Source organism: Bactrocera tryoni, unplaced genomic scaffold, assembly GCF_016617805.1.
Source record: "Bactrocera tryoni isolate S06 unplaced genomic scaffold, CSIRO_BtryS06_freeze2 scaffold_25, whole genome shotgun sequence".
Lineage (NCBI taxonomy): Eukaryota > Metazoa > Arthropoda > Insecta > Diptera > Tephritidae > Bactrocera > Bactrocera tryoni.
Window position 1 is genome coordinate 32,144,431 of NW_024395977.1, and position 23,195 is coordinate 32,167,625.

Here is a 23,195-nt window from a genome sequence, read left to right on the forward strand (position 1 = left end):
AATATTTAACCATCATTTCTGCGGTGGGCGTGGCCATTTACCGATTTTACTCATTTTTGCATATTAATTGAAGTTTGAAAGGTGATGCACTCAGATATTGTCTAGTTCACGCTCTACCTAGAAGGTTTGTAGCATGATTGATGAGTACTCATCCTGTCGCAGCACCCAGCAACGAGTTTTTAGATGGTTTTAGTGAAGACGAAGTCAAAGAAAGGTCGTGACGACGTGCTGTAAAATCACTGGAGAGTGCTAAAATAGTTCACACTAAAAAGTTAGAAAATATTATTGAAATCAGAATCTAAATTAGCAATTTATTAGAAAAATTAACGTCTTATTTTATTTTCTATATATTATATATGTGGTACATTTACAATTCCGAATATCACTGAGTTCAGCGCCTCCATTGTGATTTTTATGTACCTAAACAATGGAATAGAATTGTGTATAAAGTGGAGCATATAGTTTATGGTAAATGCTTGTGGATATACATAGATACTTGTAAATAAAATATAACTTACGCCTCCTGATCAATTACCACGTATTTCTTTAGTTTTGTGGTCAGGTACGTTAAGACACGAATATAGTTTTCCTGTCGGTTATGCGCGTAAAGCAACAGCCTTTTTAAATTGTCTCTCCTTAATCCCTCGTATGGGTTCTTCGGATAAATTTTGTTGACAAGGCGCTTGTGGCGCGATTTCAAAATATTTGGCATCTGAGTTTGAAGCGCCCAACTTTAATTAATATGTCAACGATTTCAACTGAACACAAAGTGCGTAACGGTAGACTCTGTTGACTCCATTGGTGCGCTTATAAGTAGGTCTTACTGACCGGACAAATTGTGTGCTTATTAAAGTACGAGGGCGGTCCGATAATTTGGGCTGAAAAGTCGCAAGAGAAATCATAAATCAAATCGGACTCGTGGTTTTGTTTCGATCGTGTTTGAAAGCGCACGAGTTCGCAGGTTTTATAGCAATATCGTTCGGTGGTTCGTTTCTTGTGTTTTAGTAGAGAAACCGAGCATTATAATCTAAGAACGCTTAGATGCTGTATATGTTGACTCTACGCCTTCGAAGGCGACGAAGCCTAAGCGTAGAACCACTTTGAAATAACTTTTGACTACTTCGTCCACGTATTGGGGAAGTAATGGACTTCATCCAATGAAACCGGTGGCAAATAAAGCAAAATATGTGCTCTCGGCCATAAAGGCCATCTATCCACCGTATTTAGTCCCGTCGAACTCTTAAAAGAGTCGCACGATGTGCAGAAATTTGAATACAAGGACATGGTTAAAGCCCACATTACTGTCCACTTTAAAGTCCTCCAGAAAAGACATGGTCAAAGCTGTTTTTCTAAATCACTTCTTGATCAATTGTAAATCGATCGAGCTAAAAGAGAACATTTGAGAAATAAATTGCAATTTTTCCAAATTTTTGGTTTTTCTTTCATGGGTAGAGTACTCGAACCGCCCTCGTATAATGGCGTATGTAAAAAGTATATCACCGTGGCACATAACGACGAACGAAGTGTCACTTACATCATTTCATCGGAAGTTTATTATTTAAAAGTGTTGGGTTTCCTTTCATTTGATGATATATAAATGTCAACAATTGTAAGGAAGAGTTAGGCGTCTACGGAACCGAAAATTATACACTCTTACAAATAAGTGAACGAATACATTTGAGTAGCTGGCTCTAACCAAGGCCGTTTACTCGATAGGCGAAGCTGTAGACCACTGAAACCCATTAAATCAATCAAGTTTACCGTGGGGTTTCTATTCGCGTCCAAAAACCGACGAAAACATCGAAAAAGGATCGATATATGACACTCGTTGGAACAAATGACATCATCATTTCACACCGAAGTCCAATCTACAATCTTGTTAATTGCCTTCAAAAAGGAGGGACCATCAACAGCGACTATTTAATAGTGTTTTTGTGCCGTTGGAAGAACGAGATCACCCAAAAACAATGCATCGTGTCACAAGGCAGTGAAAACGATGGCAAAAATCCATGAATTGGACTACGAATTGCTTCTGCGTCCACCGTATTCTCCAGATCTGTGACCCAGCAACTGATTCCTGTTCTCAGATCTCAAAAGAATGCTCGCTGGGAAGAAATTTCCGTCAAATGAAGAGGTCATCGCCGAAGCTGAAGCTTATTTTGAAGCAAAGGACAATTCGTAAAACAAAAATGGTACCGAAAAGTTGGAACGTCCCTATAATCAGTGCTTCGCTCTTGAAGGGAACTACCCTATGTTGGATAAAAAAAAATATTTCGCCAAACAACAGTATTTTCTTATGGTAGGTCGAAGACTTTTCATTTAACATGTTATGCTATTGAAGTTCAGAGAGAGTATTTGCCTGACAATCTCTATTTGTACCGAATATGTTTAGAATCGGATCAATACTTCTCCTAGCCTCCGTATGCTCAATGTAAAGATTTTCGAACTTCCGCTTAACTATCGGTTTATATGCGTGCTTTTCCTTGTAATAATGATTCGTGGTGCCAAAAATATATAAAATCGGATCAAAACCCTAACCTCCATATACCTGGTATAAGGATTTTCAAACTGCCGGCTTATGACTAAACTAAGCTAGACCCTGAGGACTTCCTTTCTTGCTTTGCTTCGTCTTACTAGACGTACATATATATTACACGAGGCTGCTCTTTTGTTTTCATTTGGGAGCGTTTTTTACGTGGCGTCCACAGCGCGCAACCCTGGGGAGGATAGTTCGCCTTCTTACTTTAGCTCGCCTTCAAACGGATGTTCTTTTGCTACGCAGGAGATACTTGGTCTAAGACCGGAAGTTGTGATCTGCTGGAGACTTTTGTAAAAGAAGCTTTTCTGACCACTCCCAAGTGAATGGGACTCAGAAAACTTTCCTCACTTGCGTGAACTTCTACACATGACTCCATTCCCCTGACTACGCTGGCTAGATCATGTCGTCCGAACACTTCAGCTCTGAAAGTATTCATCGCAGTACCTGCCGGGGGAAGCAGAAGAAGAGGAAGACCTTCACTGCGTTGGAAAGACCAGTGGAGAAGGATATTGCTTCGCTTGGAATCTCCAATTGGCGCCACATTACGAAAAGTAGAAACGTCTGGCGCGCTGTTGTTAACTCTGCTATAACTGCGTAAGCGATCTTTACTTCAGTAAAGTAGAAGATATTTAGACGAATTTATTTATTGAAATAATCATCACCAATTTGTCACAAGCTAGAGTTCAAAAAAAGTATTATTTAACTCAAAGGTTTACTGGGTAAGTACACATACAAACAAGTGTACTTACATACATGTTGTCTATACGGAAATGTCAACATTTCACCAGCTGACCAGTAGAGCTTTTACCATATGACCTCTGGAGCTTTTGTTATAGAAACCGAAACCTTAAAAATTAACTCTGAGCTTTGCAACAAACTGCACTTAGGCGTTCAGTCTTTATTGAGTGTCGCGAAAAATTGGTAATCAACCCCAACAAAAAAGCGTTATAAAGTGAGAAATTATTATAGAAATTTGTTAAATGTTAACTGTTTATTTGCAAAAGTGACGCATGTCACACCAAACACCTTTTGCAATGTTATTTCACCCGTGTTTGTGAGCATTAGAGGGGGTGGCGGTGAAGTGTATGAAAACGTGCACATTACAGTTATGAGTGTATTTAAGAAAGTGACAGCAAAACAAAAACAATTACATAAATAACAAATATTTTAAGGTGACCGTCGTAAAGTTTGGACAAGAGACATTGGCCATGAGATAATCGCGTAAATTGCGAGAAATCGTAGAAATTGGATTATATTAAGATTATTTGTGAAATGTGAGGTGGTGGCTGCGGAAGCGATCAAAAACTTAAAAATACGGACGGGTTCTTAATAGCTCAACAGATCAATTTTTCTGGGTTTTGGTACCAATACAAATTAGCAGGTGCTCTGATGTTTCAGGCTCCCTATCACAGATCCGGCAATTTAAGCAAGAAGCTAGGCCCTTGTTGGGTAGGAGATTCTTCAGCTTGCCATGGCCAGTGTAGAATGCGATCAGTAGTCTAAGTTTATCCTTAGGGAGGTTGATTGCATATTTAAACCTGCTAATGTTGTAACAAGTCTCTATCTGCCTACTCCTTCTTCCTTGCGGAGCAGCTTTTATATGGCATGGGGACCACCCCAGTGAAGGGTTCAGGTTCTACCATGTTAGTGGATGCTGAAATATCATAAATGGAGCTACTTAGCACAATTTGATTGAAAGGCTTGGAGCATTCTAAGATGCATAGGAAGTTCGTGCATCTATCCAATAGCACGGATTTTCGTAGCTATTTAGAACCTAACATAAATTCGGTCTCCAGTCTTGCCTTCCATTCTAGAGAAGAGTGGGAAAGAAGCAAGTTGGACAGGGGCACAGGCGTAAGCATCTATACGGATGCCTCCCAACTCGATAATCAAGTGAAAGGCGGCGGCTTTTCAGCAAAATTAGATACCAAAATCGTTTTTAGTCTACCAGACCACAGATTCTTCCAAGCGAATAGCTCAGAAATTAAAAAAAAACTTCTTGTCTTCTTGTCTAGATAAGTAGTATGCTCATCAAGCGAAGCGGCTTTAAAATCACTTAAGTCTCTGAAGGTTTCATCAAAGTTCGTTAAGGAATTACTTAATTTTTGTAGTGGCTCCAGCATCTGTCCCAAAAATAATGAAAGGATGCCTTAAACTCTCAGTGGATCTATCCATCTACATCACTAAAGTCTCTCAGGGTTTCGTCAAAGTTAGTGAAAGAATTAGTCCACTAAGGGAGGATCTAACATCTATCCCAAAGATAATGAAAGAATGCCTTCATCTCTTAGTGGATCTAACAACCTATTTCATGATCAACCTGCAAGGGGTTCCAAGACATAATGATGTTCCTGGTAAATGTGAAGCAGTTAAAGCAGAAAAGAAAGAATTTATATATGTACCTCTGGCTACGTGTAGATATTTAAACGCCAAAAATATTATAAATATAGTTTAGTCCCGATGCAGTCAATCCCTAACCTAAAAATGAACTTGTAACTTTAGGTAAATCAATCATCATAGAGACGACGACATCTTAAAGACCAGACGGGGCATCTGTTCCGGCTCGTGAAAGGTAGAGCGAATGGCGTTAATACGTTGCTGTTTCGAACCAGTTGAATTACCAGAATTTTTCGACACTTTTGTGCAGAAATGTACGGATCCGACATGTAAGTAAAGTACCCAATTATTATTTACAATTAATCATTATTTTCTATAGCTTATAAGTAAAAAGGTTCTTTACCGAAAGCAGGAGTCTTGACATTGAGAAAACGGGCCCTTCTCCTTCTCCAAAAATTTATTTACCACAAACTCAAATACCTTCAAGAGAAGCTTTAACAAGAAAAAATGCTTTCTCAAAACACTTTCCTATCAAACCATTTACTTTCCCGTGTAAATAACTGAAAAGTAAAAAAGGAAAGTACTTTCATTTTCCAAACCGCCAATTGCAAAGAGTATACATTGTAGTTGTCTTCGGAATTAACAAATTTCACAATCAGCAAAAAGATCATAAATAACAGTAAAAAGTCGAGAGGCTTTCACAGCACTAAAGTACTTGCACCTATGACCTTGCAAGTAATATCTAGAAAGTGAATGTACTTTCTGAAAGTTAAATAGCAACCAAATTTTAGCTACTAAGAAATAATTTTTACAACTTTTTTTAAAGTAAATAATATGGTAATAAACTAAAATAGTTTTTCTAAAAACTTGTCAGAATATTTAAATTTTATTTTCTCATACTTTTCGTGATATTTGATGCACTCCTTGATTTTTGTGGAATTAAAATGCTAAATATTGCCAATTGGTATTTAAAAATATAGTGGCAACTCTTATTGTGGATAGTAATTCGTCACTCATTTTGCCAGCTGATTCGCCTTGATTTATCGAATAAACATTTTAATATATTGGAATTGTAAATTTGTGAATTTAGCTAAGTCAAATACACTTTTAAATAGTGCTTTTTCGTGTTTTTATTAGAAGAAATATATATATTACAACCGTGAAAACAGAATGCCTGGTGAGCAATCATATCATAAGTTGTAGACCTACCAATGTTAAGAGTAAAAAGATACACATTCCAACAAGTTTACAAAAACTGTTTTTGATATAATCGGAAAAACCTACCGACTTTACATACGTCTGTTCCCACGACGTTCGGGTCTACGTAACCGGAACGAACCCGGATTTTTTTAATCGCCAAGGAATGTCTACTCGACAATTCTTCCAAATTACTTCAGATAAGTTTTCTGCCCACACAACAACAACAACTAAACATACGTGTTGCTAATGTCATTGCACTTACAGACATATTTACGAATTACTTCCATGCATTCCTCTATTTTACCTCAAAAATAACTAACGTTCAATAGCTAAACGCCATATGTTTGCACTTACATACATATAACGACATTTAAAATGGTTTATTGTAATGTTTACCTAATTAATTTAGTAATTATTTAGAAAACAACTTGATTTACTTTTCGTACGATCACTATATTTACTATTTTTCTTCAGGTTGTTGTGGTTGTTGCTCAGCGCTACGCCCGCGCTACAAACGGCTGGTGGATAATATATTTCCCGTAAATCCTGAAGATGGTCTTGTCAAATCGAACATGGAGAAGCTAACATTCTATTCTTTAAGCTCACCAGATAAGCTAGATCGTATTGGTGAATATTTGTATCAAAAAGCTAGCAAGGATATTAATCGCAAACGTTACAAGTGAGTTTTTTTTAACACATGTATTGTTGCATTTAATTTGTGATTACTTATATTTTATACAAATAGGTTTGTAGAAATCGCCATGGAGGCAATGGACTTACTACTGCAGGCTTGTCATGCGCAGACTACATTAAATTTATTCGTTGAGTCTTTTTTGCGTATGGTACAAAAATTGTTGGAAGACACTAACCCCAATCTGCAAATTATGGCTACCAATTCGGTAAGATAAGCAGCATATGCTAGTTTAGTTTAGGTTATCTTTATTGTTATATTCGAGTGTAGTTTTGTTAACCGCAGTTGTGAGTCAAACGATAGCAATTGAAATTCAATTTGTGCATTTGTGACTTTTAGCTTCAACAGCAAATGATTTATTTTAACTACACAAAAGAAAAAATCAAAACAAAAAGAAACATATGTTTTGTTCAGTCAAAATATGACAGCATTCAGTTCATTCATCACGAGATTTCCAAAATAATATAAATATAGATTTTGTACTTATTTAAAAAGTTTTCTTTTTATAAAAAAATTAAAACGTTATCGAAATTAGAATACTTTCCATAAATAAAAATGTTTCCATACAAGAACTTGATTTAGATCGGTGGCTCGTTATGATTTTTTTTTTTCAGATGTACAAAATTTGCCCTGGGCAATATTCTAAATTGCGTGAAGATATCATGTGAAATATCTATCTAGGACTGGATTTCTAAGCTAAATTTCGTGAAGATGTCTTGTAAAATATGTATCTAGGATTAGATTTTGATTTAGGGTTATTTGAGGTTATTTGGTTACATTAAAGAGTAGGAATGAGTGGTGGAAGTCTGTTAACATTTTCGTATATACAAGATATCTTAAAACTTTCAAAACTAGACAAATTTTTGTTTAATTCTATTATTCAAATTAATTCTATTACAGTTCGTAAAGTTTGCAAATATAAATGAAGACACACCTTCCTACCATCGGCGTTATGACTTCTTTATATCAAAATTCTCTGCTATGTGTCATGGCAACCACGATAATGTGGAATTACGCGACAGTATACGCCTAGCTGGTATTAAAGGTTTGCAGGGTGTGATACGGAAGACTGTATCTGATGATTTGGTTGAGAACATATGGGACAAAGTGCATATGGAAAAAATAGTACCCTCTTTGCTGTTCAACATGCAGGTGAGTTTATTACTAATAGTTGGCTAAGGAAACATACTTTTTCGATTATGTTTTTAATATGTTTTAATGAATATGTTGTTTTCTTAATATTGAAAATTTCATGCCGCTGAAAAAGTTTTGCGTGAACGTTTTGTTTGTGAAGAAAAATTTAATTGCGGTAAAATTTATTTTGTTATTATGAATCATGTGACTTATACTTTAAGATTTAGTTTTATTATTATATCAATAACAACAACCATGGACGTAACAATTAATAATTATGGTATGTTTCCTTAGTCCGGCGACTTAACTCCCGTTGAAGACGCAACACACGTAACACCACCAGTGCTGGCCGAAGAAGTATTACGCGAACTTGTTGGACGTGCATCTTTTGGTCATATACGCAGCGTCTTGAAGCCACTGCTCACGTGAGTTAAGACAAAACAAATTTTATAAATAAATTGTAAACAAAATACTCGTATCTTCCAAAACAGGCATTTGGACCGTCATGAATTATGGGTGCCGAACACGTTCGCTATACACACCTTTCGCATTGTAATGATCTCCATACAACCGCAATATTCGTATACAGTTGTAGAGACATTAATGCAACATTTAGACAACAATTTCAAGTCGTCGGGTTGAAGACAACGCAACATCCCAGCTGTCGTACTTTCTAAAATAATAGCGATCGCTGCTGGCGAAAGTGGCCGTCCTCTCCGCATTGGACATTATCAATAAATTTGTTTACACACTTGCGCAATAGCGTCAGCACAACAACAGAAATTACTAACGAGGAATCACAATATCAAGAGGCACTCATCAATCGCGCTCGGCGAATTTTCGCTAATCATCATCCCGATTATTTGAAAACGAAATAATGCTGTTCACATGAATACGGTGCCCGATCTATCGAAGCAAAAGCAAAGTACGATCAAATGCTGCAGCATCATACTGTTGAAATCACTACTCGCAAGTTGGTACACAATACAGCGCCAGTTTCATTCGAAAAGGCCTTCCCGGCATCCTTCTTACAACCCTTACTGAAGATGGCACGTGCACCACATGATCCGACGCGTGTCATCGTTATGCAGATCTTCCAGGCCCTACTCGATCGCCATCAAAACGAAAAAGTGCTCAGTTATGTGACTATAAAGCCTTACCCAGCTTTATCGCAGGAGCCACCATCGCGTTCTGACATAATATTCACACATAAATATGGCGCAAATATAATGCAGGCCCTCATCGATAGTATGGCTCTGTCGGATCGCATTGAATCGCTTGCATCCAGCTACAATACGGCGGCTTTGCTTATTGTCGAAATGGCTTGTGGCGAGACCGTGCAAGAATTCTTGCTGTTCATTTTGGGGTAAGTATGTACATTTTTCGTTGGAAATCACAAAGGTATAGCCGGGAATGAACTGACTGTTGAGCTTTCCCGCTCTGCAGCATCCACCAACATGGTAGGACCCGAACCTTTCATTGCGGTTGGTCCCCGTACCATAAAAAAGCTGATCCGATAAAATGAAGGAGTAGGCACACACAACGCTACTTGAGAACATCGAAAAAACTACGCTCCCTCCAGAACTGTAGAGCCGAACCATGAACAGGGTGGTGTCCTCTCCCCGCTATTGTTTAACTTCTGTATCTCGAAACTTCCGCAGCCACCAGAGGGAATATCGATCGCATCGTACGCTGATAATTTCACGATATTAACGTCTGGCAATGGAATCGATGGCATCTGTTCAATGGTAAACGACCGTCTCTCTGACCTTCACTTCCTCGTTGCACGAAACTTAACACTCTCCTCCGCTAAATCCACAGCGCCCATAATCACAAAATGGACGAGGGAGTACAGACTTGACCTCAATAATGCAGTCGATGGCGTTAAGATTCCGACTGTCAATAATACTAAAATTTTACGTGTGACTTTTGACGACAGCGATTATCACCAAATACAGAGCCACAACAAAATCCTCAAGTCGCGGCAGCACATGGGGAAAGGACAAAGAACTGTTGTTGACAACTTACAAGGCAATCTGCTGGCCGGTCCTTAACTACGCCGCACCAAAATGGTCACCTGGGTGCAGTGGAACGCAGACGAGTAAGCTTCAGACCTGTGAGAATACTGCACTCTGAACTAAGACAGGATGTCTCGTGATGTCTCCTTTTGAACACCTGCATACTGAGGCGCATATGCTCCCAGTTAAGGAGCATAATGAACTCCTCTCCAAGCTGTTCCTGCTGGTATACTTTCGCAGAAAACATGAGGTCATTCCTCAACTACGTCGATGACATCAAACAATACACCGACAAGACTGCAGACGCAACTAACTTCCGAAAAGCACTGACCGCCATTCACAGTGGAAACATCAACACCTTCACCGACTCCCTCTCAGTGAATGGCGTATTTGGAGTCAAATCATCACCCATTGCAAACAAAGTGCTCGAGCTGACGCGGGAAACCAGTGTGATCCTTGCTGATCTTTGTTCTGGATACTGTAGCAGGTTGAACTCCTACTTATCCAAAATGGACTCCGAAATATATGTCCTGTGTGCAATGAGTCTCTCCATGACACTGACCACCTCTTTGCATCCCACTAATCCTACTCATCTGACACTCCTTTTTCTATGGTCCGACCCCGTCGAAACAGCACGTTTCTTGGGCCTGCCGTTGGATGACGTTGACGACAACTAACATAATCCTTACCATCGTAAATGGGATTTGGTACCCGTTACAACAACAACAAAATAAGTCCCCAGATACCGAACCTGGACCTCAATGTCTACAGTTGATTTTTTACCGAAAATATCGCTTGGGTTTATACCACATTCCTAGAATATAAAGCATTCGGTTACACCCGATCTTAGCCCTTTCCTGCTTTATAATATTTCTTCAAAAATATTTTTTTTTTGTTTGATTTTCTCATGCAGCATTCAACAGGTCGCTCTCACAGCCGATTTGGAATTGGAAGTGGTGCATAAATGCAATTTACATTGCATCGCCATCGCTCTGATGTCCCTAATCTCACGCGTTACTGGCGTAAATAACTTGCTTGAATATGCGCAGAAAATAATCGACGCACGCAAAGAGGAGGCACCATATTTTCTGCCCCCCTTATTGGACCCGAAAAAGACGGGAACTACGAAAATGAATCTTGGCTTACCCCACCTGACCATCGATAAAATCGCGCTAGCTGAAAGTCTACAAAACGCCGGCATGGACTCGAATCGCTTACAGACCGGTACGCCGTATGCGCTGAATCAAACCGACAATCCAGCCCACCGTCACTCCTGGGTAGATACTGTTAGCAATCCACAGTTGCCGCAGCGCAATAGTTCCGCCGACTTGACGGCATACAATGCGGATGGCGATAGCGTGACAAGTTCACCGGGAGTCTCTAAGGTTTGAGAAAAAAAAGCAATAATGATAAGTCGGCAGCATTTGATATTTATATATGTTTAAATCACATTTTCAGAAAATCCTTGCACCCGAATACAATTTCGAGGCCATGAAACGTGCATTGGCCGAACCCTCCGAGGCGATGAAGCGCGAACAGCGCGAAAAACAGTTGCAGATAGTGCGCACATTCCAGGAAGGCACCTTTGAGGACTTGTTTACGGCGCACAGAGCCAAAAGTAAGTAAGTTTTTTGTGAAATATATAGAATATAGTGTTTAATCTGAAATTTATGTTTTCTTAGCATGATCTTATACAAAATCGCCTGAATGATCTGTTTAACTCGCTGGCTGTTGAGCGTCAGATAACCCAAAGCGACATTAAAACGCAGCAGCTGCAAGCAGAAAAGCCGATTTACGAAACCAATTTCCCTGAATTGTTCTATTATTAATTTACTTCAAGCATGTATGTATGTATATATGGGTGCGTTGGAGCTACGTAATAATTACAGCAGTAAAGCAACTGGATTGCACATTTGCATATTGCATTACAAAAATGACAGTAGAACGTCATGCTGTTGCAAGTGTTGCCAGAAATGTACGCAGTACGTAATCCCTTGACAAATTTGCATCACTGCTGCAGTGATTGTCAACTCGAACGCACCCTATGTAATATTATATAATATTAAGTCCATTATAACATTTTACTCGAATGGCGACGACGATTTGCTAATAGTTAACGCTGGGTGGCGTTAAAATGTTCCCATTAAATATGTAATATGTCTTCTTGCTTGCAAAAATGTTTAAAACACAAAGTAAAAAATAAATATACGTTGTAGTTGTTGCAATATGCAGTTAACCATTTTTAATTGTTAAACAAGTTTGTAAAAGTATTGGCAGAGCTTAGATATTAAAATTAATTGCTTATCATAATAATTATGTATAAGTATATATGTATATTGTATTTTTTGTGGTTATTTTTCCATTACATATTTACAAGCAGTAATTATTCTAATGGTTGTAGTTATAAAAATTATGTGGAATTATATTGGAATATGAGAAATTTGGAAAAACACACGAATTTGTTTGATTTGAAGAAAATTTAACGTGTTTTTCAATAAGGACGCTACAAAGTAGACCGATAGGAACAGCATATACGCCATATTTTATTCCGCTCCTTTAACATTTCTCTTCAACAAAGTTTGCCATGTCATGATGGAAAGATATACGATCTAACAGCGAGTCGAAATTATTAAAATTTACCACCGAAATTCGGAGTCAGTGGCATCAACTTTAAGTGCATGCTACGTCCACTTTATGATCGTCCTGTCAGATCAACAATTCAGCTCCTATTGGAAAAATTTTAATCCACAGGTAAGTACAAAATGTTCCCGTGCCAGTGAGACAAAGAAGTGCTCGTAGTGTCGAGAATATTGCTGCCGCTCGCGCAGCAATTGAGGAAGACCCAAATCAATCTCTCACACGTCGTTCTCAAGCGTTGAGCATCACTGTGACGTCATTGTGACGAATTATGAGAAAAGATCTTGGCCTACATCCTTACAAGGTCAAATTGATGCAAGAACTGAAGCCGGTTGACCACCAGAATCGTTGTATGTTCGTGAACTTCGCTGAGCAAAAACTTGAAAATAATCCGGATTTTCATCGAAAAATCATCTTCAGTGATGACGCTCATTTCTGGCTGATTGGCTTCGTCAATAAGCAAAATATGCGTTATTGGTCAGGCAGCAATCCATACGTACTCCATGAGTCACCATTGCATCTCGAAAAAATTACGGTTTGATGCAGTTCATGAGCCGGCGGGGTCATTGGGCCGTACTTCTTTCGTGATAATCAAGACCGGCACGTTACTGTGAATGGGAATCGCAATCGCTCGATGATAACCGAATATTTTTGGTCCGAATTGGATGGTATGTGGTTCTAACAGGACGGCGTCACACGCCACTCAGGGAATGTTACAATCGATTTATTGAAAACCAGGTTTGGTGAACGTGTTATCCCACGATCCAGTCAGTTGGCCGCCTCGGTAGAGCGATTTGACGCCGTTAGACTATTTCCTGTCGGGCAACGTCAAGTACCACGTATGCGGGAAATGTATTACGGATCATGCCAAACAACTTTGCATAAACGACTATGAGTCTAAACCGGTTTGAGTCCGTGATGTTTAAGGTCGATTTACGGGGAGCTGAAGGAGGATCTACCGCTACCTTTATGGCAGCCACTTCTGCTTGGAAAACGCTGCAGTGATCACCGAAAGCTGAAGCTGATAGAAAGGTTCCTACAGTATACTCCTCCACCTGCCCTGGGTTCAGGCTTTGATCCAAGTCCTTCCATTTGATGTCTCCTTCGAAGTTATGTGAGCAGAGCAACGATAACTGGGGCTAGGCTCGCCGAACTTATATCAAAAATATTTTTAAATGAAATCACTCACATTGAACGGTGTCTTTGGAGTCCAAACACCACCAATAGCAGAATAAGCAGCCCTATTCTGCATTTCTACTCGAATCGAAATTTTCTCCCATTGGCAACTTTGGTATTCTGCGTTTCGATTCAACTTCGAAAATTCCAATTCTATGTATTCTGCATTGCGATCGTAATTACGTTTTTGTACGTTGAAGTTTTGTCGGCGGAAAGTCGTTATATATTCATTTTCGTGCACTTGGATAAAATAATTTCCTCAAATATGTAAGTAAAACTTTATGATTATGGTTGTAAAAGACATAATGGTGGTGTCCTTGGTTATTTATTTGCTTAAATGATATTTTTTGATATGTTTGCAGGTCAAAAGTAACAACGGCAGAGCAATACGAAAAATTGTGTGATATGATGGCCACGAAAAAGAGATATTGCGCAGGGCTTCCAAAAGCGACCGAAGGAAGAAGTACAGGAGTTTTGGGAGGAGGTTGCAAGGAATTTAAATGCACATGGCCCACCAACAAAAGATTCCAATACATGGAGGTAAGGTATTACCTACAATTAATTTTAAAAATTAAGTTACATCTAACGTTTTCGTGCAGGTCTGGATTGACTGAAAATGCTACATGAAGCGAAAATTATCGCATAACAAAAAAGAAAGGATGAGAGCACCGGTGGAGGTCCTTGCCGTTTACAACACATAAGCCCACTTGATGAAAAGGTGATAGCTTTGACGGGTTTGGAAACGGATGATATCCCCTTCAACCAGTAGAGCTAGCAGCCAAAATAGAGAGGCGAGAGCAAACAAGCAAGAGCACTTCTTCATTACTTAAGCAACAGATACAAATCAAAAAAAGAATTTTATGCAGAGACGAAAAAATTCAATGAAGCTGCCTTTGGTAAAATGGAAGAAGTTACTTCATATTTACGGCACATGAATCGTTCTCTAGAAACTTTGGCGGAGACTGCAGTGAAGCAACTTGAAGAACAGAAGCGACACAACAGAATTAAGGAAGAGGTGGAAGGAAAAAGTAGAAATAAAAATGCAAATGCTAAGATTAGATCCAAATTATAAGCCGGATTCAAAGTAGTCATTTTTTAATTGTTAGCCTTTTATTTATTTTACTATTATTAATTTATATAACGAGCTGTGAAACGAAATAAAAGCATTTACTTTTTTAATATAGGAGCTGTAAAATGCACTGAATGCAATTGTTTTTATTTAATTGAATAATGTAGGGCATATTTTGAATAATGCATTGCTCTCCTCCTCAAGTAATATCGCAGCCGCTACTGATTCCATGTTAGTGTTAAAAAAAACGCGATATAATTTCTTTATTTTAATAAACCAACAATAATTTGTGTATTTTTGCTTTGTTATGTTTCATTTTCACACGTTTCAAGGCAAACAGCTGACTTCGAAAGAGCTACAGCTCTTCCTCTTCTTCTTTCAATCCAATCGTAACTCAGAATGCCTATTTTCGATTCAGACGGAGCGTAGAGCGGGAACGTAATCGAAATGCAGAATAGGGCTGATTTAATTTTGGTAGACGTTCTCTGTCATAGAGAAGGTTCACGGAGCGGAGAACGTAAAAATATTTTTGGCTAATGGCAAGAACAGCCAAAAACGCAGCTCCCTTCCTTCCTTAGCGAGCAAAATGTGTCAAAAGTTGAGCCCGTGGTAAAAACGCAGAAATCCGCCATCTTTTTTATTTTCATTTGAACAATGTTGCCATTGCTCAATACGCATATATTGTTTTGCGCACATCTATGTTTTCAATTATAATTTTTTATGATATAAAATATCAAAATTGAAAAAAAAAAACTATTAAAAAATGTTTATATATTTATAAATAATAGCATTCGACTCTGATTTTGAGTTATTTTAAGAAAATTTCAAACACATTGAAGACAACTTTTATAATTACTTTATACTTATATATCGAGATTGGCACGTTTCTACGGCAAAATCCAAATGCCGTGGATTCCTACGGCAAAAAGGAAGGGAGTAGCGTTTTCGCTGTTCACTTACATTGCGCTCCCATAAGATAGGTCGTATCAGCTGACATGGCCACGGGTCTACGTTTTTGGCTGTATGCGCTCTAATAGCAGAACCAGTGAAAAACGCTACTGTCTTTCTTCCTTTTCTTCCTCATCGGCAAAATGTGTGAACAGTAAAAGACGTGGTAAAAACGCAGAAATCAGCCATCTTTGTTTGTTTTCATTTGAACAATGTTGCCATTCCTCAATACGCATATATTGTTTTGTACACATCTATGTTTTCAATTACAATTTTTTATAATATAAAATATCAAAACTGAAAACAAACTATTAAAAATAGTTTACATATATTTATAAATAATAAGCATTCGACTCTGATTTTGAGTTATTTTATGAAAATTTCAAACATATTGAACAGATTGAATTATAAAAGTTGATAATTACTATAGTATATCGATATTGGCAACCCTGCGTTGTGAGAGAGCCATCAGCTGCCACGTTTCTACGGCAAAAATCCAAATGCCGTGAATTCTCACGTCATCCCACGTCAAAGAGAGAAGGGAGTAGCGTTTTTCACTGTTCAGTTACATTGCGCGCCCATAAGATAGGTCGTGTGAGCTGACTCGGGCCACGATTTTACATTTTTCACTGGCTGTGCTATAACTCGGTCGATATGAGGGAGTGCCACCACTGCCAGCTTGGCAGGAGAAATCTTAACAGTTGCGCTTGAACAGAGCTAAGCATTGAATAAAAATTGTGCTCAGAACTTTATATTGCTGTTACAGACATATGTACATATGCTAGCTCGTTTGTTTATGTTTTTATACGTTTACCCTGCCAGACACGAGCGGTTAAAAAACCAGTGAAACAGTAGGTAGTAAAGTGGTTAAAAAAGTAGATTGTCATAGGCCTCGTGAAGTTTCTAACCACTTTTCCCCTCACACGTACATATACATACATACATGTGATCACACATCCGAATTAAAAGTATGTACCTACATATGTATGTTCAATAAAAAATATTATTAATATCTTAAAGGAAAGATTAATTGTATAAAATGATAATAATGCCTGAAAGAAAAGATTAATTAAATAACATAAATTAGTGATAAAATTAGAAAAAAAGTTTAATTAAATAAAAATAATAATAATTATTTAAAATATAAAACAAACATTTGTTTTCACATATTATATTGATTGTGCAGGGCCTTAAACGCATAAAAATACATACTTATGTACATATTGTAAACCGACAGTTTCCGTTAATCCAAAAGAGAAGCGCTTATAGTAAAGAACAATTGTATTTTTAATGATAATCAAAAAAACATATGTATATAAAGAACGTCCGCCGCTGCCATCACACGTCCGCCTCGGAGTGTGGTTGAAGCTCAACTCTCTCTCACCCATTCGGTGACAGCTCGGCCTCTCCTGGCATCTTGTCATCCCAAGACGAGTTATCGCTGTCTAGTTCGGGACTGGACGAACACCATGGCTTGAGGTGGTCCACCGACATGACGTTGCAATACCTGCGCTGTGTCACTGTGTCATCTGGTAAATCTTCGATGATGTATCGGTCGTAGTCCAGCACCTTCGTTACCATGTATGGACCCTTGTACGCCGGATCTAATTTATGTGACTCTCCTGTTGCACTTGGGACGTAATCGACTACAACCAGGTCCCCGACTTGGTATTTCCGAGGCTTCCAGTGACGTTGATCATACCTCTCCTTCCATTTGTTCCGCTGATTCATGATATTCTGTGCTGCCTCGCCCCTTTTTATCTCGATGTCTGACATCTCGGTGACCTCGTCGTGCAAAGCTTGAATGATTCGGTTACCGGTTACGTCCCTAGGATTAAAGAAGAAGACTAGCTCATTAGGTGTATACTGTGTTACCTCGTTTTTCTGCGAATTAAGACTCCACTGGACAGTCATACATTTCACAGTCATACAGTTAAGAGCGTTTTGTTCACTTACTCTGCCTGACCATTTGCTCTCGGAGTTCGTACCGCTGTCTTCGTATGTTGAATACCTTTCTTGTGGGTGAATTCTTCAAACTGCTTTGATGTGAATGCGGTTCCTCGGTCAGAGGTGATACGTAGCGGTTGATCAAAGATTGCCATCATATCTGATAGCGCCTTTATTACTGGTGTGCTTCCTGTATTTCGTACAGCTTTCAGTAAGGAATATTTGCTGAACCCACATACCATGACGAGGACATACGCCTGACCGGAAGTGCTTTTTGGAAATGGTCCTACATGATCAAGGTAAATATGCCGGAATGGTATCAGTAGCACCTCCGCAACATGAAGTTGACTTTGCTTTTTGCCACCTGCGACCTTGTTAAGACAGCACTCATCACAGGCAGCGATGTATGATTTAACATACCGACGCATTCGAGGAAACCAAAAATGCTTCATCAACCTGTTCAGTGTCTTCTCTAACGCAAAATGACCGACATCATCGTGGCATGCCTTAGTAACGCGCCACCTAACTGCGTGCGGCACCACCAGCCTGACTTCCTTATTGACCTTGCGGAATAACCGACCAAGTTCGTAATCGGTGTTTAGTGGCTTGACTGTAGCTTCGTTGGTTTCTCCAGTTCTGCCTTGAAGTACCTCACAAATTCTCTTCAGCGACTCATCCTGAATCTGCATCGCATATACCCAATCGTTTGGCGTCCTGACGTGACCAACTGCTAACACATAATCTGCAACTGTTTCCGGCTGGGTGGGTGGCTCACCTGGAGCTCTGCTCAATGCATCAACGTGTTGCATCTGAACACCGGCAAGATGTTTGCACGTAAAATCAAATTCTTGCAACCGCAGCTACCACCTAGCTATGCGTGGCCTCAACGGAGTAGCTTCTTTGGTTGTGACCACTGCGTTGCAGTCGGTGCGAACTACAAAATGAGTGCCCAGTAAGAACACACGGAATCTCTCCACCGATTCCACAACAGCCAAGACTTCCAATTCGTGAGTCGGATACCTGGATTCTGCTGAACTGCACTGCCGGCTGTAGTATTGAACCGGTTTCCAGCCACCCTCTTGCTGCAGCATAACACCCGAGACACCGGCTGCACTCGCATCTGTGTGCACCTCATGTTCCTTCGTCGGATCAAACATGACAAGAACTGGTTGCGTAGTTAGAGCTTGCTTCAGATTCGTAAATGTCTGTTGCTGTTCCTCGGCCCATACAAACGTTGCTTCCTTCTTGAGTAAGGAGGCTAATGGCTTGGCTATGATGCTATACCCTTTGACGAATTTCCGGAAGAATCCGGCTAGGCCCAGAAACTGTCGCACCTCCGTTGTGCCATCTCACGGTGCACCTGTGCTGATATCATTGTAGCTGGGAAATCTCGTTCAAATGCTCCAACGAATTCAGCCCACGTTTGGAATACTTGTTGGGCGTCTAGCCATTCTTTTGCGACCCCTCTTAGCTTTGATTGTGCTGCTACCAATATTTCCTGCTCCGTTAATTCATATGCGCTACGCAACTGTACCGTCTTCTCTATGAACACTGCACTGCTTAACGTGCCCTTTAATGGGTCGTACTCTGGCATCAACCCACAAATTTCCTGCAAACCGCTAGCCCTTCCTTGTCCTGCCACCCTTGGCCTTTGTGCCGTTGTGACCACCTCGTTCATATGTGCTGGCGTTGACGTCATTCGCGGACCCTCAGCCGTAACTGTCCCTTAATCACTTCTGCGCGATGCTGTGAGTTCACCGACAGTTTCGTTAATTCCAGAATAGCGTTGAGCAATTCATCCATCTGTTGTTGACCGTTGTCTCCATCGCCTCCAACATCAAGCTCCTCCGAGTCGACCTCATCTGCGCCATATATTTCGCTGACTTTTGCTACCTTTAGCGCCTTATTGCCGACCACCGTAACGTTTTGACTTTTAAGCACCCGGTTTAGCTGTTCGACTTTCAAATTTTTAATTTTTACTAAGACCATTTTGTTTTCCCTAAACACGTCCGTTCTTGCTGGCGTCTGTTTTCCTTCTAATTTTTACCATTGTAATTTATTTCAATTGCATCAACTTCTCTTTGTCGACGTTCTCGTTCGCCTTCAACGCTTTGTGTTGAAAACCGTTGCACTGCCTCACTGCCTGTTACATTTGCCGCTGGTATACTTTTAGCGACAAATTGTGTTTGCAGTATTTCTTTTGTGCACTCGCGTCTCTTGTGTCTCTTTCCCTCTTCTTTCGTTCTATTATCGTTTGAATTTTCGGGAAACTTTTGTAGTTTTGTCGCGCAGCAGCTGCGTTGCTATGGGCGCAGTTTTTGGCAAATTCTACGAATCCTTTGTAGGCTTTAGATAAAATCCCACTTCTGAGCTGTAAACCGACAGTTTCCGTTAATTCAAAAGTGAAGCGCTTATAGTAAAGAACAATTGCATTTTATTTATGATCAAAAACATATGTATATAAAGAGCGTCCGCCGCTGCCGTCACACGTCCGCCTCGGAGTGTGGTTGATGCTCAACTGGCTCTCACTCATTCGGTGACACGTATAGAGAGAGATATGCCAAGATCAGTGGAGAATACTCCCGTGCCTACTGCGCAGTCCATTTTGGACCCGTCGGTATAGACTGAGATGGTACCTCCTCTTCTATTGAGCATCTTCTCCATTCTCGTCTAGATGGTATCCTTACCTGGAAGTGTCCATTGAAGTCCAGCTTTGGGAGAATGTAGTCTGATTTATTAATGGTGAGCTTGTTTAGAATTACACTATGTCCATAGTTCTGCTGGTTCCAACCTCCCAATTCTTTTATTCTTGTCGCCGCAATAGCTGCTGTTTTTTGAATAAAAATGTCCATTGGTAGTTGATGCAGGATCACGTTGAGCGCATCAGTCGGACATGACCTGATTGCCCCAGTAACACCCGCACATGCTGCTCTTTGTATACCATTTAATTTTTTAATGTTGTATTGTTTGTTTGACGCTGGCCACCATACCAGAGCTCCATATGTAAGTATAGGTCTTATGACCGCCGTATACATCCACATGACTATACTTGGTTTGAGGCCTCAATTCTTGTTGACGATTCTCTTACAAGTATAGTAAGCCATGTATGCTTTGTTTATTCTTTTTTCTGTATCTATCTCCACCCCCAAGTATTTAGCTGTGGGGGATAGAGTGAGTGTTGTACCGTTTAGTACCGGAAGTTGAAACTGAGGTATTTTGGTTCTGCTTGTGAATAGCATCAGTTCTGTTTTGTTCGGGTTAACTCCTAGTCCATTGTTTTTAGCCCATAGGTTTAACCTTCGAAGTGCTCTTTCAATAATCTTGCTGACTGTTGAAGGAAACATGCCTGATACCAACAACACTATATCGTCTGCATAGTTGGAGGAGTATTTCGTTCAGCGCTACAACCCATAGGAGCGGAAAGAGGACCCCTCCTTGAGGCGCCCCTCTACTCACATAGCTTGTTTGTGTTGCGGCGCCGTTTGAAGCTATAATCTTCCTATTCTCAAGCATCGATAGTATCCATCTGCACACAGTGTCATCTATGCCACCATGTGCCAGAGAGTTAATTATCGCATTTACTTCTATGTTATTAAAGGCGCCCTCTATGTCTAGAAAAGCAGAGATGGTGTATTGTTTGTGGTGTAGTGATTTTTCAATTACACTTATCACCTCGTGAAGGGCAGTTTCGGTTGATCGACCCTTTATGTACGCATGTTGGGACTTCGATAACTTCTCCGCCATTTTTGTTCTTACGTGTAAATCTATTAGCCTTTCCAGTACCTTCAGCATAAAGGAGGTAAGGCTTATAGGTCTAAAGTCCTTGGCATTTTCGTGTGTTCTTCTGCCAGGTTTTGGAAGGAACACAACTTTACTTCTTTTCCAACTTCTGGGGATGTAGGATAATAGAATGCTAGCTTTGTATATATTTTCAAGTCTTTGAACCATTGGTTCTACCAGTTTTTGCAACATTATGGGCATAATCCCATCAGGACCTGCCGCTTTAAATGGTGCAAAACTATTTATGGCATACTTGATTTTGCTTTTGTCTATTATTTGGCTTTGATAATCAGCTGAGTTCAACGGTGGTTCTGGTTGAACCCTCGTTGAAGGTGTTTGCTGACTCCCGGGGAAGTGTGTTGTTATTAGTACCTCCAGAGACTCTTTTGCCGAGGAGGTCCAATCACTTCCCTCCGTCCTAATGTAGGCAGTGTCAATATGATCTTTGGATAGCATTTTGCTCAGCCTAGCGATTTCTCTGCAACTTTCTATCGATGTGCAGAAAGATCGCCAAGAGTCATAATGCATAATAAAATAAATTTTCAATTACAAATGATTAAAAACATTTAATAATTGAGAACTAACAGGCTTAATTCACCTTATTAAGTATTGAAAGATCAAAAGTCAGTTGTTTTAATACACCATAAAATCATAAAAAAGGATTTAAGTAGTTTCGTCATATATTAAAAGTCCAATATATAATAATTTGCAATCGTAATAAATGTTGGGTGTTTTAATTTAAAATTAAATTATTTTGTTCGATCTGGCCATAATGGAAAATGTCATAAAAAACGCTTATTTTGAGGCGCTCTCACACTGGAATAAGTTGGGCATCCCATTATCCCTGAAATACAACATACACAAAAGCACTTGCATAAGGCACACCAGAAAATAGGAGCAAACTAAGAGCAGTGGGATAAGGCACAAGGCAACAAACATTAGGGCAAGCCACAATAAATACACTTCCCCAAAATTCCCTTGATGCGAGAAAGGATAAGTGTATCGCTTCCACCTTTTATTTATATGCATGTACATATGTATGTATGTTTAAAAAACTGGTTTACTAATTATTACTCTGTTGTTATATTGTTTTAAACAGTTTCATCTAAACGGATACTAAAATTTAATACGGTACATCAAAATACCGATATTAAAGTTGATAAAATACATACTTGTATTTAAATTACTAATGCCTATGTATGCTTTTTCTTTGTGAACACAACCACACAAGACAAATTAAAACCTTATAAAGTCTCTACTTGCTATATTTTCCGACATCCCTTCTGCTTTTAAAGCAGCAAGCGAATTGCACTAATAAGCAAAAGGCATATTAAAAAGTACAAAACGAGAAATAAAAGAAAATATATATACATGCAAACCAACTAATCATAACTTGAAATTTACCTAACAAGTAAATTAGACATATGCTTACCAATATTTACTAGAGGCATATGTAGAAACATATATACGAGTATACATAACGTCACACATGTGTGTTGAGTGCAGAAGTTTTATACCTGCAAATCTCATCTCTCTTTTAACATTGTATCCAACTTTCTTTCGTCATTGCTTGAACCGCGATTAGAACAATAAATTGTATTTATATAAATTGAATGCCTACATAGTATATACTACATATGTATACATAAGGACAATTAAATTATTGGAAAATAATACAATTTTGAAAAAAAAAAATATAAACGGAGAATTGATAACACGAAT

At 39.2% G+C, this 23,195-nt stretch overlaps 1 protein-coding gene and 1 pseudogene across 1 annotated transcript; one reads left to right on the forward strand and one right to left on the reverse strand.

Annotated features, from left to right (window-relative positions):
* Positions 1–350: 350 nt before the first annotated feature.
* Positions 351–728, reverse strand: LOC120780881 (protein EFR3 homolog A-like). Its single transcript, XM_040113116.1, has 2 exons — positions 519–728; positions 351–420 (listed from the first exon to the last, which is right to left on the reverse strand). Exons 1-2 carry the CDS (start codon positions 710–712, stop codon positions 351–353), a joined length of 264 nt encoding a protein of 87 aa, XP_039969050.1. The 5' UTR covers positions 713–728.
* Positions 729–3,415: 2,687 nt separating this feature from the next.
* LOC120780506 lies at positions 3,416–12,370 on the forward strand (annotated as a pseudogene).
* The last annotated feature ends 10,825 nt before the right edge of the window (positions 12,371–23,195 follow it).